The 17,500-nt window shown below is 38.3% G+C and overlaps 1 protein-coding gene across 2 annotated transcripts in view; it reads left to right on the top strand.

Moving 5' to 3' along the window:
• LOC147023235 (transcription factor Maf-like) overlaps positions 1-17,500 on the top strand; it is a 27,901-nt gene that overhangs the window by 1,060 nt on the left and 9,341 nt on the right. The window contains exon 1 of one of the 2 annotated variants that reach the window (XM_085888432.1): positions 1-114. This exon is cut by the window's left edge and continues 1,060 nt beyond it. In XM_085888432.1, the coding sequence (XP_085744558.1) occupies positions 1-114 (114 nt within the window). Of the gene's footprint in view, positions 876-17,500 lie in introns of those variants that run through there. The other variant, XM_085888433.1, reaches the window with a different exon arrangement.

Genomic DNA, 17,500 nt, shown 5'->3' with positions numbered 1-17,500 from the left:
GGAGAAGTACGAGAGACTTGCGGTGGGCGCCGGACCGGTCGGCCCTGTCAACTCCGGCTACAGAGGCAATGGGTCAAGTGGCAGCGACAGCCCTTCATCACCGGAGTTCTTCCTGTGAGTCATCTACCTATATACCTCCTCTGTTCTACTCCTGTTCCTCCTTCCGCACAGCCATCCATTCCGTCCCACTCCGCTCATGCCGCGTGTCCCCCGCCGGCCACCCGTGCATCTCGGCGCCGCCGTGCGTCTTTCCGATCCTGCATGCTGGCCGTGCACGGCTTGACCCTGACCTGTCGGGCGGACTTGAGGAGTGCGCGCCGCGACCATTCCAAGTGGAGCTGGAGGGAGAGCGGGTCGGTGGGACGTCCACGAGGCACGGGGCGCGTAACTCCAGCTCCATGAATAATGCGTACTGTAGCTTCATGTTGTCACTAGCCAAGTGCCTTCCGTGGTTATATTCTTTTGGTTATCTTTTCCTTTGCTCGCACCTGCATGAGCGCTTCTTCTCAGCACACGACTGTTTGGGGGATGGATATGAACCTCATTGCCTTGGTCGAACGTGGTGGTTTAACCGCGTCGATACGTTTCACAAGTGCGTTTTGCATGGAGAAGTGCCACTCTTCGATACCCCATCACCCACCTCCAGCTCCGCCAATGTATTCATGGACAATGCGATAGAACCTTCCGCAAAGTATACCACCAGAACTTTATACATATCACCGCATTTCCCTCGTCGACGCATCGTTGCCAATCGCTCCAAGCAACAAAGTGCACCAAATACGAGGTTTTTAATGAAATTAACGCCGCGTATATATATAAAGGTTGTGTAAGAATGCAGTTTGAAATAACATGCAATAAATACTACCGATGCGGTATGTTTGGAGTGCCTTGTGGAATGGCTGGAGTATAATTTCACACGATAGCGCTGCAGGAATAGGGTTAGGGAGGAGAGGAGGGGTGTACAGGGAGGGATAGAGTTTATGAAGGGATGGGGGAAGTTGGAGTTTGGAGAGCGAGAGCGAGACCGAGAGAGAGAGGTGAAAGGGAGGGGGCAGTGTTTGTGCGCAATGTATGATTCACGTATACTTATAGTATGTATGTGTAACAGAAGCACACCTTCATTATCTCAGGTATCTGCAGCATCAAGGTCAATTTACATCTTGATTTCGTCATGAGCTAGTGAAGACTCATTTTATTTTGTTTCTCGCAACTTTGTCAGCTAATTAATGAAAGTGCGTTACATTATGAAAACCATGAGATGAAAAAGAATCTCACAAACAGCCAAGCTGATACACTGCGGTTGGGTGGTGTGGTCAACCTCGACGTGCTTGTAACGTGTTGTCGAGGATGCATGTGCACACACGACGTCAATGCAAACGACACATCTGTAAATTTAATTCGTATTTCTTTAGAAAATCTCTAATTCAACTGGATAATCTGATTCATTGGACTTTTTGTAACATTTATGCCTTTTTTTTTTGTGACTTTGTCATACACCTGTGAAGTTCCCAGAGAAGTTGACCAGGAGTTTTAATATTTTTTTGGGATTTCCTTCGCTCGCTGGAGCACACAAACGAGAAGATCAAATGTTTGGCGTTCTATTTGTAAGGATATTTTACAATTATATCTGGATATGTTTGAGTTGTATGTAATTAGCGTGCCAAGTCAAGTTGAAACCAACTGCAGACTGACATGCAGTTTGTGACAATCAAGCCAAGTGGCACAAATTGACCATAAAAAGATATATTTGGTTACAACTTGCATGAATATCACATCACGCTACGTGAAGTATCACAACCCTCTTCTAAATGGACATTGCTTGCTATTCATACGTGATACTCATGACCCATCAAAACAAATAACGTGGATTGGTACCAACTCAGTATTATAACATCAAATAGTCAAAAATACATTTAAGGAAAACTTTATGGCACACAATATACATACTACTCCTATAAAACGTGCCATAGCTAGAAGTACATTGACTGTTGACCTTTGCTATTGACTATTGAGCTTACAGGATGGCCGAGAGGTATGTGCACTTGCTTTTGAGCTGTATAGCCTGGATTCGAATCTCAACCAAGAATTAAACTGGGAACTCTGGTGTTTCACATGCAGGGTGAGGCATCAATGTGTGTGCCGTCCCTTGGATGGACGTGAAGCTGGAGGACCCGTCTGCCAGCACCAGGGGTGTTCGTGAACGGTAAAGATGCCACGGTGTCATTTGCGAAGAGTAGACGAGTTAAAATTCACGGGCACTGAACAAACTTAAAAATTCCTGCTGTGACTGACTGCTCCAAAGACAATGGCAAACCAACCAGCATAAGCCTTGCCCAGATACAGCTCTTGCAGCACCGACGCTCATTTCTAAAAGACGCTCCTTAAAGTAGATGATGATTGATGATGGTTGACTCTTAAGAAACCATGGTCTACCGAGATACCGTGCTGTGAATAAAAACATTTTGGCTGAAAAACAGGACCTGGTCGAGAGGTTTATTTAAAAACGAGTCCCAGTCTGACCAGGTAGAGATAGATGCGAGAATAGGAGTGGGGGACTCTCCAAACGCGAGAGACTCTCTCTCGTCAATATTGGATGCTTGACAACTTGTTAATGGTCTTCAGTTTTGCCGATTCGTTCAGAGGCATACAAAACCTGTCGGTCCATTATTTCAGGAACACGTGTGGAAACGTTTGCTTGTCGCCATTTTGTGGTTTCCTCCAGGGTTCCCCTGCTCGAATGTACAGACGACATTGCAGTGAACACAGATATTTAATTCAAGAAACGCTTTCAGGTTTAACAGCATTTGCAATTCACCAGGATTAATTAAAGCGGGTGAAATACCTTTGAAATGCATCAGCGATGATGATTGTTATCATCAGTATTCTTATGATTATTATCATAATTATGAATATTATATTATTTCCACGAAACAAACTTTGCTGCGTTAACTGACGCACCTGGACAAGTTCAACAATGGAATGGCTAAAAGGATACGGAACAATTGGATTTCATCTACCTGGGGAAAAGTAGTTCATACACACAGGATAAACACACATGACTACAGCATATACAACAGACACACAACAACAGGTGCATTTTAGAGTAAAACCTGACCTGTACGCACAATACATCATGGGGCCAACTGTATAATGCGGCAACATCATCCAAAGAGACAAAAAAGTCAGCTGTACTTTAAATAGGTTTCAGAAAATATTGCTCCTTCAGGGATTGAAAGTGATTCAATCAAAGGAAATAGTGTGTACGTGTCTACACATCAAACAGACTAGCACAATATGAATATATATATATATATATATATATATATATATATATATATATATATATATATATATATATATATATATATATATATATATATATATAATGATTCATTGCTCTCGTTTCGAGGGTCGTAGGTTTGTGAGGAAATCAAAAGCTCATTATATTATGTAGATGTAGAACACAACATATGCACTTTGAAGTTGAGATTTCAAGTTATTGATAATATTACAGAGGCTCAATATCTCTCCGAGTTCCACTTCTCATGTACATTTTGAGTAACAAAGAGGAAATTCAAACAACTTTTTTGTTATCGAATCAAAACAACACTTCGCACGCAAAATCTATAAAACTGTGGAACAAAACAGGAAAACAGACTTTTGATTAAATTTTTTATCGGTAATTTGGTGACAAAGGGAAATTATGAGACAGTTGCGTGTTTGGTCTCATCAGATACACATTCCCTGAAACCAAACTTACTTTTTATATCCGTTACAGGGTGTATGTTGTGCTGCTTACTTGACATTGCGGTGGAAAGTACATTCCATGAAATGGGGATAGAGGTGAAGATGTAGAGCAAAATGCAACAGGTGTGTATGAGTGTGTGTGTGTGTGTGTGTGTGTGTGTGTGTGTGTGTGTGTGTGTGTGTGTGTGTGTGTGAGTGTGTGTGTGTGTGTGTGTGTGTGTGTGTGTGTGTGTGTGTGTGTGTGTGTGTGTGTGTGTGTGTGTGTGTGTGTGTGTGTGTGTGTGTGTGTGTGTGTGTGTGTGTGTGTGTGAGAGAGAGAGAGAGATATATATATATATATATATATATATATATATATATATGTAAGAAAATGGGGATGGCCTACATCATCTTGATTTTAATTCCTGCTTTAAAGCCATTTTGCAGGACTCGAAACCCACACCTGTTTCCCTGGTGCACATTATATGCGCGTCCTGGATTCTGTCAGAACCTCAGCCAACGTGTCTTGTTAGGGTCTCAGGGCAGATCTTGCGAGGCACTGGCTTCTAAAGTAAAAACATACGACGGACAGATCGCATTACTATAGACGCGAGAGTGGGGAGCGGATGTCATTCTTTTTATCCAACAGACAAGAGCAGAACAAGAAGGTCACGTGAAAGCCGGTTTGGAGAAAGATGGGTGCACATACGGGAGAGGCAAGGAGATTCAAACTCGACACACAGATGGTCTGCATGCCCCGCATATGACCCCATGTTTTCGACTTTAAAGTGATAGACGTGTAGTGTATGAACAAGATGCTCAAAATAGCCCAAAGAAATACGACTTTTACATTTTTCCCCCACGATGTGTGTATATATATATATATATATATATATATATATATATATATATATATATATATATATATATATATGTATATATATATATATAGATACACATATATATATACACTTCAAAATGTATGTGTATATGTTTTTTTTTAATATATAATACCAGAGTATGGTTCTTCACAATCACGCAATTGGAAGCAACACGAACCATACTTCCCCATTGTCTTGGGTCGCTCACCTGCATTTGATTTTGCATTTATTTTCTTCATTTATTTATATTTCCACTTGCTGATGCTTTCCGATGGCTCTGTGAATTTTCCTGGTGTATTGGCTTTGATGTCCATCGGCACACAAATTACCGTGCTTCCCCATTGTCTCAGGTTGCTCACCTGCATTTATTTTTAATAAATTGATTTATTTTCATTTACTTATATTTTCATTTACGGATGCTTTCCAATGGTTCTGTGATTTTTCCTGGTGTATCAGCTTCGATATTCATCGGCACACAAAATTTCAGCTTTGTTTGTCACACAGAGGGTTGAATGTTGAAATATCAGTCAGTGAGTCAGTCAGTTTGTAAGGCAGTGTTTAGCAAGAGCTTTATTTTTATACTCGCAGTGTGTGTTTTTTTATATACAATGTCAAGGCTCGTATAAGAGCTAACACACAGAACATTTAACAAGGGGAGCAGGAGACAAGAGGGACAGGAGAGGGAAGCACAAAACAGTGGGGAATAGACACATGAGGAGATCTGTGGAAGGGAGAGGGATGTCGTGAGGTAATTATGTAAGCATACGAAACGTGTTTCCCCATTGTCTCTGATCGCTCACCTCTATTGGATTACTCATTTATTTATATTTTAATTTACAGATGCTTTCCGATGGTTCTGTGATTTTTCCAGGTGTATCAGGTTCGACGTCCATCGGCACACAAAATTACCATGCTTCCTTATTGTCATGGGTCACTCAACTACATTTTTTCATTTATTTATATTTTCATTTACGGATGATTTCTAATGGTTCTGTGGGGTTTTTTTCCTGATGTATCTGCTTCAATGTCCATTGGAACAGACACAATTACTGTGCTTCCCCATTGTCTCGGATCACTCGTGCATTTTATTTTTTTTTAATTTCTTTACATTTTCATTTATGGATGTTGTCTGATGATTCTGTGATTTTTTCCGGTGTTCCGGCTTCGATGACCATCGGCACGAAAAATTTCAGCTTTCTACGTCACCCGGAAGGCACGCTGCAATTTTGCATGCCAATGGACATCAAAGCAGGTACACCGGAAAAATTCACAGAATCGTTGTACATCCAGAAATGAAAATATAAATGGATTAAAATAAATGCAGGTGAGTGACCTGAAATAATGGGGAAATACGGTTTGTATGCTTGCACTATGTGTAAGCACACCCTGCTAGTAATATGTATGTATCTATATATATATATATATATATATATATATATATATATATATATATATTTATATATATACATATTTTTATATATATATATATATATATATATGTATATGTATATATATATATTTATGTATACAGTATATATATATTTATGTATACAGTATATATATATATTTATGTATACAGTATATATATATATTTATGTATACAGTATATATATATATATATTTATGTATACAGTATATATATTTATGTATACAGTATATATATATATATATATATATATATATATATATATATATATATATATATATATATATATATATATATATATATATATATATCTTTCTCACCACTGATTCACTGACTCACTGACTGGTATTAAAGATCGGTACCTTCTGGGTGACTTAGAAAGCTGAAATTTTGCATGCCAATGTACATCGAAGCCAGTACAACGCAAAAATTCAAAGAATCGTCGTACAACATCTATTAATGAAAATATAAATAAATGAAAAAAATTAATGAAAAAATGCAGGTGAGCGACCCAAGACAATGGGGAAACAATAATTTTGTGCACCGACGGACATCGAAGCTGATACACCGGGAAAAAATCACAGAACCATTGGGAAGCGTAGATAATTGAAATAAATAAATGAAAAAAATAAATTCAGGTGAGTGACCCCGAGACAATGGAGAAGCATGGTAATTTTGTGTGCTGATGGACATCGAAGCCGATACACCAGGAAAAAAATCACAGAACCATCGCAAAGCATCTGAAAGTGAAAGTATAAAGAAATGAAGAAAAGAAATGAAATTAAATAAATGAAAAATCAAATGCAGGTCACCGACCCGAGACAATGGGAAGCCCGGTTCGTAATTGCTTCCAATGTGTAAGCATACTCTGCTAATATATATATATATATATATATATATATATATATATATATATATATATATATATATATATATATATATATATATATATATATATATATATATATATATATATATATATATGTGTGTGTGTGTTGTCGGGGATTATCCTATCTCGTTGTGAGAACTTGGAACGTCGCTTGTAAGTTAAATTTTAATCAATATGTGAGGGTTGATCATTAAGTTGATGGCCTAACATAAAATTTGGTGGCGTAGGAAATAATTAACTAAATAACTAAATACATATGATTGAATTAACTTTTTTAAGTTAGTGCTGTTGTAAAAGAAAATTCAGAAAGATCATTTTGTTTCTGTCGAGCCACAAATGCACTCATCAATCTTGAGAAGAATTAAAGTGGAAAGTTAAACCGAGCTATCACAAATTGTACGGTCGAGTTTCCCACATTTGGAGAAACCTTGAGGGTCAACACACTGGAAGTGCAATGAGTTGGCCTCACATGAGAGCGCTGCCAAAATTATCACGGTATTTCTGCAGTCTGTTGTTGTTCATTCCCCCCACCCCCCATCACCCATTCTCTCTCACTCTCTACTGTTCATTTTGTCCTGTTACATCCTGATCCATTCAGTGTACTAGCTCTTTCACGATAGTCGACAATGAATACAAAACCAACCAAGCTAATGAGGAACCATTGCGTTTAAAGTTATACCTTGTTCATGAAAACCCTTGTATTTAAAGTTATACTGAGTTAATGAAGAACCCTTGTATGTAAAGTTATGCCTAGTTTATGAAGAACCCTTGCATTAAAGTTATACCAAGTTAATGAAGAACCTTTGTATTTAAAGTTATACCTCGTTCATGAAAACCCTTGCATTTAAAGTTATACCGAGTTAATGAAGAACCTTTGTATTTAAAATGACACCTAGTTCATGAAAACCCTTGCATTTAAAGTTATATCGAGTTAATGAAGAACCTTTGTATTTAAAGTGACACCAAGTTCATGAAAACCCTTGCATTTAAAGTTATACCTAGTTCATGAAGAACCCTTACATATAAAGTCATGCCTAGTTTATGAAGAACCCTTGCATTAAAGTTATACCGAGTTAATGCAGAACTCTTGCATGAAAGTTACACCTAGTTCATGAAGATCTCTTGTATGTTAAGGTATACAGAGTTAATGAAAACCCTTGTATTTCAAGTTATACAGAGTTAATGATGAATCTTTGTATTTGAAGTTATACTGAGTTCATGAAAACCCTCGTATTTTAAGTTATACCGAGTTAATGAAGAACCTTTATATTTAAAGTTATACCTAGTTCATGAAGAACCCTTGTGTTTAAAGTTATACCCAGTTCATGAAGAACCCTTGTATTTAAAGTTATACCTAGAGCATGAAGAACCCTTGTATTTAAAGTTATACCTCGAGCATGAAGAACCCTTGCATTTAAAGTTATACCGAGCTCATGAAGAACCCTTGCATTTAAAGTTATACCGAGTTCATGAAGAACCCTTGTATTTAAAGTTATACCTAGTTCATGAAAACCCTTGTATTTTAAATTATACCGAGTTAATGAAGAACCTTTATATTTAAAGTTATACCTAGTTCATGAAGAACCCTTGTGTTTAATGTTATACCTAGTTCATGAAGAACCCTTGTATTCAAAATTATATCGAGAACATGAAGAATCCTTGTGTTTAAAGTTATACCCAGTTCATGAAGAACCCTTGTATTTAAAGTTATACCTAGAGCATGAAGAACCCTTGTATTTAAAGTTATACCTAGATCATGAAGAACCCTTGTATTTAAAGTTATACCTCGAGCATGAAGAACCCTTGTATTTAAAGGTATACCTCGGACATGAAGAACCCTTGAATTTAAAGTTATACCTAGTTCATGAAGAACCCTTGTATTTCAAATTATATCTAGAACATGAAGAACCCTTGTGTTTAAAGTTATACCAAGTTCATGAAGAACCCTTTTATTTAAAGTTATACCTCGAGCATGAAGAACCCTTGTATTAAAAGTTATACCTAGATCATGAAGAACTCTTGTATTTAAAGTTATACCTAGTTCATGAAGAACCCTTATATTGAAAGTTATACCTAGTTCATGAAGAACCCTTGTATTTAAAGTTATACCTCGAGCATGAAGAATCCTTGTGTTAAAAGTTATACCGAGATCATGAAGAACTCTTGTATTTATAGTTATACCTAGTTCATGAAGAACCCTTGTATTTAAAGTTATACCTCGAGCATGACGAACCCTTGTATTAAAAGTTATACCGAGATCATGAAGAACTCTTGTATTTAAAGTTATACCTTGTTCATGAGGAACCCTTGTATTTAAAGTTATACCTTGGTCAAGAACCCTTCTATTTAAGTTATACCGAGATCATGAAGAACCCTTGTATTTTAAGTTATTCCGAGATCATGTAGAACTCTTGTATTTAAAGTTATACCGAGTTCATGAGGAACCCTTGTATTTAAAGTTATACCTTGGTCAAGAACCCTTCTATTTAAGTTATACCTAGATCATGAAGAACCCTTGTATTTTAAGTTATACCTATATCATGAAGAACCCTTGTATTAAAAGTTATACCTAGTTCATGAGGAACCCTTGTATTTAAAGTTATACCTTGTTCAAGAACCCTTCTATTTAAGTTATATCTAGATCATGAAGAACCCTTGTATTTTAAGTTATACCTAGATCATGAAGAACCCTTATATTTAAAGTTATACCGAGTTCATGAAGAACCCTTATATTTAAAGTTCTAGCTAGTTCATGAGGAACCCTTGTATTTAAAGTTATACCTTGTTCAAGAACCCTTCTATTTAAGTTATATCTCGATCATGAAGAACCCTTGTATTCAAAGTTATACCTAGATCATGAAGAACTCTTGTATTTAAAGTTATACCGAGTTCATGAAGAACCCTTATATTTAAAGTTCTAGCTAGTTCATGAGGAACCCTTGTATTTAAAGTTATACTTTGTTCAAGAACCCTTCTATTTAAGTTATACCTAGATCATGAAGAACCCTTGTATTTTAAGTTATACCAAGATCATGAAGAATTCTTGTCGTTAAAGTCATGCCTAGCTGATGAAGAACCTTTGTATTTGAAGATATATCTAGTTTATGAAGAACCCTTGCGTTTAAAGTTATACCTAGTGAATAAAGAACTCTTGCGCTTTGGCTGTAACACGTATCACTTTCACGAGAGTCAACTTGTGGAGTAAATGGGTAATTCTGAACAAGTTGTGACTCCTAAAGTCTCGGCTAAAGTAGACCTCAGTTAAAATTGTTTACGCAAGAGGGAGAGAGATGTGCGTGTCCAATGTAACTGCTAAAAACAGATCAACAAGCAGCTCATCTTCGCAATGGGGTCGTCTGCTGTGCAGCACAAGCTTGCACTTCGATGAGGTCTTTCGATAGTGCACCAACTTTCTCACCATCACTTGTATCCTTCCTGCAAAACGACACAAATTATTTTTCTTTGTCGTATAACAAGCGGATAAGGCACATTTTAAAGCACCAAAGCCCTCCACCTTCCCCAAAAGTACCCCACCATGTATATACATGAGTAGGCCTACAGTGCATGATGAAATCTAACGCGGAGTTCCGCATTTAGGATCCTCGAGGCTGAGGGTTTGGCTACGGATCCGCGTTCACCCTCCGTGCATTTGGGCTGCGACGAGGCGAGAGTAGGTGTGGTTCTGACGTGTTTGTCGTGAGCAACGCAGAGCCAAACGAGCCGTGAAAACCGAACAAGCACGCGGGCCGTCCCCGCACAGGGCCCCTGCGGTAACAAGGAGAGCGCGCGTGGTAAACGCTTCCAGACCCTTTCTGCGACTCCAAAAAGGACGGAATCAATGTTTGTTCGAACAAACCCGAGCACGATTTGGGCCTATATCAGGCGGCGCAGTATACCTTGGAGAGTTTGCTCATACTCTCTGCGCTGCACACAACATAACGCACTGGGCGATCGACACGCAAGAAGCTGTGCGGATGCAGAGCAATCGCAGATTGTACGTGCGGAGCGACCAGCAGGCACAAGAAGGTTACGCACGAACGACGTGCGCTTTCAGATTTCATCCCTCGTCCTGTTTGGCTGTACACTTCGTGTGACTCTCACGGCCGGCTGGATAGCACGTGTTGCGCTCCCGAAGGGGAGGAGAGAAGGGGGGAAATGGAGGAGGGCTCACTGCAGGTGCATTCTGTTTTCAGTAAAACGCACGCTGCCTCGCTCCAGCTGCGTGTGCAGAAAACAGGGTGAGCTTTACGGCTTTGGTGTGCACGAAGGTTCAATGGGAGGGGGTGTGGGGGCAGGAGTGGTGAGGATTAGGCCTCACATAGCAATAACAGGAATAAATGACTATTTGAGTTCACACAAACTTTAATTTCATATTATTGTGACTTGGATCCCCGATATAATTGCTGAAATTGAATTCGCACAAATGTGAATTTTGTGCTCCTTTTGCCTATGCACTTCACCATAAGTGTGACATGATGAGGATGGTCGTGATGTATGCAGAACCCCAAGGGGCAGGTACAAAATTGGCAAGTGTTTGACAATTCAGGCAAAAACTGCAGAAAGCCCGGTGCAGGGACCCCGGGACTAAACAAGGCAAAGACCTCTAAACCAAGGGGCCTAATTGGGAACAGAATCGGCGAGGGGGTACGGATAGGAGAGCAATTGCCAGGTGTATAGTCGTTATCTGGCTCGCGCATGCGTAATTCTCCCGGGGCTCGGGCCTGTTTTGTCAGGGAGCGGAGCGACCAGCAGGCGCATTGTGCTTACCCGGGGCCACAAGGCAGAGCATTATTCAATTTCGCTGCAGTGTTGGGAGAAAGGTCTCCCCAAAGCATCAGCTATGGGAGAAGCTGGAAAAAACAATCGATGGAGACCAAAACAATGCTGGACGTTGGATTTTATGTACGTATATGTTTGCTATGTGGAACAACAGACGTATGGCCTTGTTATTTGAGCATATTGTATCCTGTGGACCAAAAAAACCTGAGACAAGTTTTCCATGTCAAAATCCTCACTTTCAGACGATCCACTATTCCACACATTGGACAATTTGCACTTTTAGAGCCTCAATAGCATGAGCAATATATGTGACCCTCCAGTTCAAAATCAGTCGGAAGTTGCAAAAATTCAATATTGAGTTATTGGGGGTTTTTATATATTTTTAATTTTCTTGAATGTTTTGAATGTTTTGCGACTTCCGACTGGTTTTGTACTGGAGGGTCGCAGATGAGTACTGTACTGTCAATTGTGAAGATAACCGTGCATATGTGTATATATATATATATATATATATATATATATATATATATATATATATATATATATATATATATATATATATATATATATATATATATATATATATATCAGTATGCATTTGTGTATTTCTCTGTCCCCCTTCATAAGGACGATTTCAGTTGGGTTTTAAAGGTCAATCTTTCAATACAACTATGTGTTCACTGCGGTCTATTTTTGAGGATAAAAAACTCGAGACATTTTCCATAAAAGAGTAATTATCTCTTTTATTGGAATTGTAGATGGTGCCTTGCAAACCAAGCCTCAATGGTGGTGTACAGAAGCATTTGTTAAAAATAACAACAAATACAAGGCACAGGGAGGTGAAATTTGTTGTAAGGGATGTGCAACATATGTAGAATAAAACGAGTATTCATTTACATCCATAGGATGTCTAATAAATAAAGAAGAAAAAAAGCACCTGACACTAGGCCGAGGCTTCAGCCTTTGGCACGCTTGCGAGGCTGTACCATCAAAATGAAACGTCCCAGAAGATAAAGAAAATAGGGTCACATTTGTACATAATGCTTTTTCTTGCTATGAAACATCATATCTTCCAGTCTTCTAAATATTTTGAATAAAATAATTCCAACCTATAATTTTGACAGGCTTATATAATAATAATAATTACATATATATATATATATACATATATATATATATTTCAGTTCGTTTTTGGACTGTATGTATGTATGTGTGACAGATTGCCTTTGCCCCATTGATTGGAGAGCTGGCCTGACTACACCCACAATAGCAACCTGAAAAAAAAATCATACGTCTACCATTTTGTTAAGGTGCATCGGCCTCAGACCTCTGGTGTCAGCCCATGGCCCAATGTAATTGAAATTATCCGAGCTATATAACCACAATGTGTTATTTATGCACATAAGTGGTATGCATGTTTTTGCGTCATGCATGTAACTCGGGTTATTTTTCTTATTATTACTTCCCGGAGTGATCGCGGCAGCAGTTTGTGACCTATAGAAACACCACCCAAATAAATGGATGAGCAATTTCTGCAATTAATGAAGATTTTTGTCTGTAATTTTTTTTTTCGCTCAACTTTTCAAGGCTGATTAAAAAAATAAGAAGTGAAAATAAGAAGGGTCGCTTGTCATAAGCATTCAGCATGTTTTTGCTTAATGTATGTAATTCAGATTGCCGCAGTCTATTGTCTATCCACTGCCCAAATAAAAGGATGAGAAACTTGTGTAATGAATTCAGGTTTTTGTGTGTAATTTCGGTTTTAGCCCGAGTTTTCAAGGCTGAACAGTGTGAAAATACAGAAGGGTCACCCATAATTTTGATGGGCCTTTTTGCTAGTATATATCTTTATAATAAGCTCGTTCGTCTGTCCATGTGTAACATTCCGTTCCACCCATTGGTTAGACAGCTGGCTTGACTCCACCCGCTGTTTGAACCAGAAAAATTATCCGGCCACCATGTTGGTCTTTGGAGCTGTCATATTCACAATCACCATGCCCTCCCTATAAGTTTTCTCTTCAATGTAAAACGACTAAAGGGACTGTTAAAAGGATCATCAAATAAAAATTGTTGGAGCTTATAAGTGTCACGGGCCTCGTGAAGGCTGCAATAGTTATAGGCCTCATGCTTCAGTCCTTAAGCTTCATGCCTCTGTTGTCAGTACAATTGGAATATACCCGAGCTACATAATCACAATGCACAAAACCAGTAGGCATGTTTTTGCTTCAAACCCAGGTAATGCTTTATATATTTTGAAGCAATGGAGGCAGCATTCTGATGCATATACACTGCCAAAATAACTATGTGCCATTCTCTCGAGCAAGGGCTTTTACCATGGAGGTTCTGTGGGTCCTTCTTATTATTTCCGACAATTTTCTCTTAAACAACATGACCAGGGTCCATAAAACCCATGTCATTGTAAATATATTTGTCCAAGGAGTTCTGGGAATCTGGCGAGACTAGTACGCGCGTGGCCGTACGTGCAAAAAAAAGAAAAATTTCAAACCGCGTGCCAGAAACAACCACACAGGCCGTTCCTTCGCTCTCGCATGCCCGTACGTGCATGGCCGTACGTACAAACTAAAAAAAAAACAAAAAAAAACAAAGAAACACACAGGCCGTTCCTTCGCTCTCGTAAACGACGACTGCATTGGGGCATTGTGTTTATCTATAAATGCGCATAAGAAATCGAGAAATTATAAGAATACACAAGTCAGCACTATCCCGAAGAAGTGCGTGCTCATACGGAATGTTCACATGCATTCCACGAATTATCACTTGCATTGAAGTAACAACTGCTGTGATACTTACACACAGAGTTAATTAAAATCAAGTTTACCTCCCTGTCTTTGCTTGCCATGGCATTCGCTGCCATTGACCATTGCCACTCATACGCCACGGTAACTAAATGGTGCCCTTTCCCCATCGGCCACGCCTACACAGCAACGTGTCCTGTCATTGGTTGGGTAAATAAATGGCCGCAGCAACGTGTCTTGTCATTGGTTTGGTAAATAAATAGCCATAACTTGGGAAGCACTTGTCCAATTAATATCAAACCTTGAAAAGGCACATCCTCAGGTCCCCAGCAATATAGCTGGCAAGTTTCAATTAGATCGGACTAGTGGTTGTCGAGAAACAGCGGTCACAGACACACAAGCACACACACACACACACACACACACACACACACACACACACACACACACACACACACACACACACACACACACACACACACACACACACACACACACACACACACACACACACACACACACACACATTGCTGGAATTATAGATAGATTAAGAAAACACCCATCATTATTTACTTTTAACAATGTCTAAATAAATACATCAGGAAGAAGATTTACAGTAGTTTACTTGCACAATTAGGCTGCTCGTGGTCACTTGAGAGTTGCAATCTCATGGGGTTTCCACATATCTCACAGGATTGTGAGTTGGACAGTCGACCATGATGGGCCATGGCATGTAGGAGCCATACTGTTGCTGTTTCGATTGCGGTTTCTGTGAAGTCGGTGATAGCATGATAGGGGAGGGGAAAGAGTTAAATATTCTGCTGTTTTGATGAGGTAATGAAGGAATATGTAATGATCGATGTGGGATGCCATTTTACTTTTATGAGTGGGAGAAGACGGTGTTGGCGAGGAGAGGGGGAGGGCAGGAGAGAGTGTTGGAGTAGAGAGGAGGGAGAGAGTGAAGCAAAGATGTGACAGAGTTGGGAGGGGGAGGTTAAGGCTTTGGGGGGGGGGTTCAGGACTTTTGGTGGGAGGGAGGGGTGAGTAGTTGTGGTGAGGGACAGGTTGAGGAGTTATGTTAGGGAAGGGGGGGTGAGTGGGTTTGAAGGCTTGGAGCAGGGAGGGAAATTTAGCTTGAGTGTTTAGAGGGGAGGTTGAGGATGGGGTTGGGAGATGAAGCTTGAGGACCTGCAGTCCCATCTTATGTTGAGTGGATGTTCCACAGGTCCCTGCTTGTATGAGAAAGCAGGGACCTACCAAACATCCACGCAATGTAAAATGTGACTTCAAGTCCTCATCCTCATCTAAATCATGGAGTACAGTAGTACTCCATATAGAAGGATGACACGGGGGAAAATGGCCACCTATTCAAATGTGTACACAATGTGATAGGCTTATAAACTACTGTAGAGTGAAGCCATCAGCATTTAAAAGCCATACCTTTTATTCGAGCGTTTTCTGAACGACCAAGACTTAAAAAGATGCCGGACTACATCGCTAAAGTACCACATCTGGAGATCACGAAAACATGAATTTGTACTTCTTCTTTCTGCTTCTTCCCCTCTCAAAACACTGTAAAACTGTAGGTCAACTTACATCACTAACTGCTGAAGCCATGATGGTGATTCCAACGCGAGGAATTTACTTTGTCTCTGAGCTAGTGCACGCAACCAAAAATTAAAAAAAATATAACATTAATCGTTTTTTGAGGACAAAAAAATTGAATGTAAATGTGGACTCAACCAAACCAGGCCAGGATCGTGGGAGGGGGGGGGGGAATGGACAGTGGATAGAACCATTGCAAAAGCGATACAAATCCAAACCATCCCCAAAATCAACTGAAAAAAGTATTAAAACAATTTAATAGCATCGATGCATTTAATCCATACCAAAATAACAAAATAAATAAAACATTAAGCATTTTATGATTTAAAAAAAACGATAATTGCATCGTTTCACACATGTGGTAATCCACACAGTGGACAGAACGAAAAGCCAGGATTGAGGGGGAGGGCGGAGGGGTAGAATGTACCATAAGCCAAATTTAATAACATAGATGGATTTAATCCAAACCAAAATAACAAAATATATAAAACATTAAGCATTTTATGATTTTTTAAAAACAATAATTGCATCGTTTCGCAAATGTGGTAATCCACAAAGTAATCCACTGAATCAAAAGTCAGAATTGAGTGGGGGTGGAGGGTAGAATGTACCGTAAGCCAAATTTAATCACAAAGATGGATTTAATCCATACCCAAATATTGTGAAACATTTAGCATTTTATTACTTAAAAAAATTACAGAAACAATTTTTTAAAAAACATTTAAAAAATGTAAAAACATCAAGGGATGAAATCAAAATATTGTGAAACATTAAGCATTTTATTACTTTAGAAAATTGCAGAAACAATTAAAAAAAAACATTAAAAAAAATCTAAAAACATCAAGGGATGAAATCAAAATATTGTGAAGCATTAAGCATTTTATCACTTTAAAAAATTGCAGAAACAATTAAAAAAAAAACATTAAAAAATGTAAAAACATCAAGGGATGAAATCAAAATATTGTGAAACATTAAGCATTTTATTACTTTAAAAAATTGCAGAAACAATTTAAAAAAAACATTAAAAAAATGTAAAAACATCAAGGGATGAAATCAAAATATTGTGAAACATTAAGCATTTTATTTCTTTAAAAAATTGCAGAAACAATTAAAAAAAAACATTAAAAAATGTAAAAACATCAAGGGATGAAATCAAAATATTGTGAAACATTAAGCATTTTATTACTTTAAAAAATTGCAGAAACAATTAAAAAAAAAACATTAAAAAATGTAAAAACATCAAGGGATGAAATCAAAATATTGTGAAACATTAAGCATTTTATTACTTTAAAAAATTGCAGAAACAATTAAAAAAAAACATTAAAAAAATGTAAAAACATCAAGAGATGAAATCAAAATATCGTGAAACATTAAGCATTTTATTACTTAAAAAAATTGCAGAAACAATAAAAAAAACGTTAAAAAAATGTAATAACGT

Source organism: Eptatretus burgeri, chromosome 7 (genome assembly GCF_056783735.1).
Source record: "Eptatretus burgeri isolate ZD-2024b chromosome 7, Ebu_testis_v1, whole genome shotgun sequence".
Classification (NCBI taxonomy): domain Eukaryota; kingdom Metazoa; phylum Chordata; class Myxini; order Myxiniformes; family Myxinidae; genus Eptatretus; species Eptatretus burgeri.
This window is presented reverse-complemented; position numbering and strand designations above follow the sequence as displayed.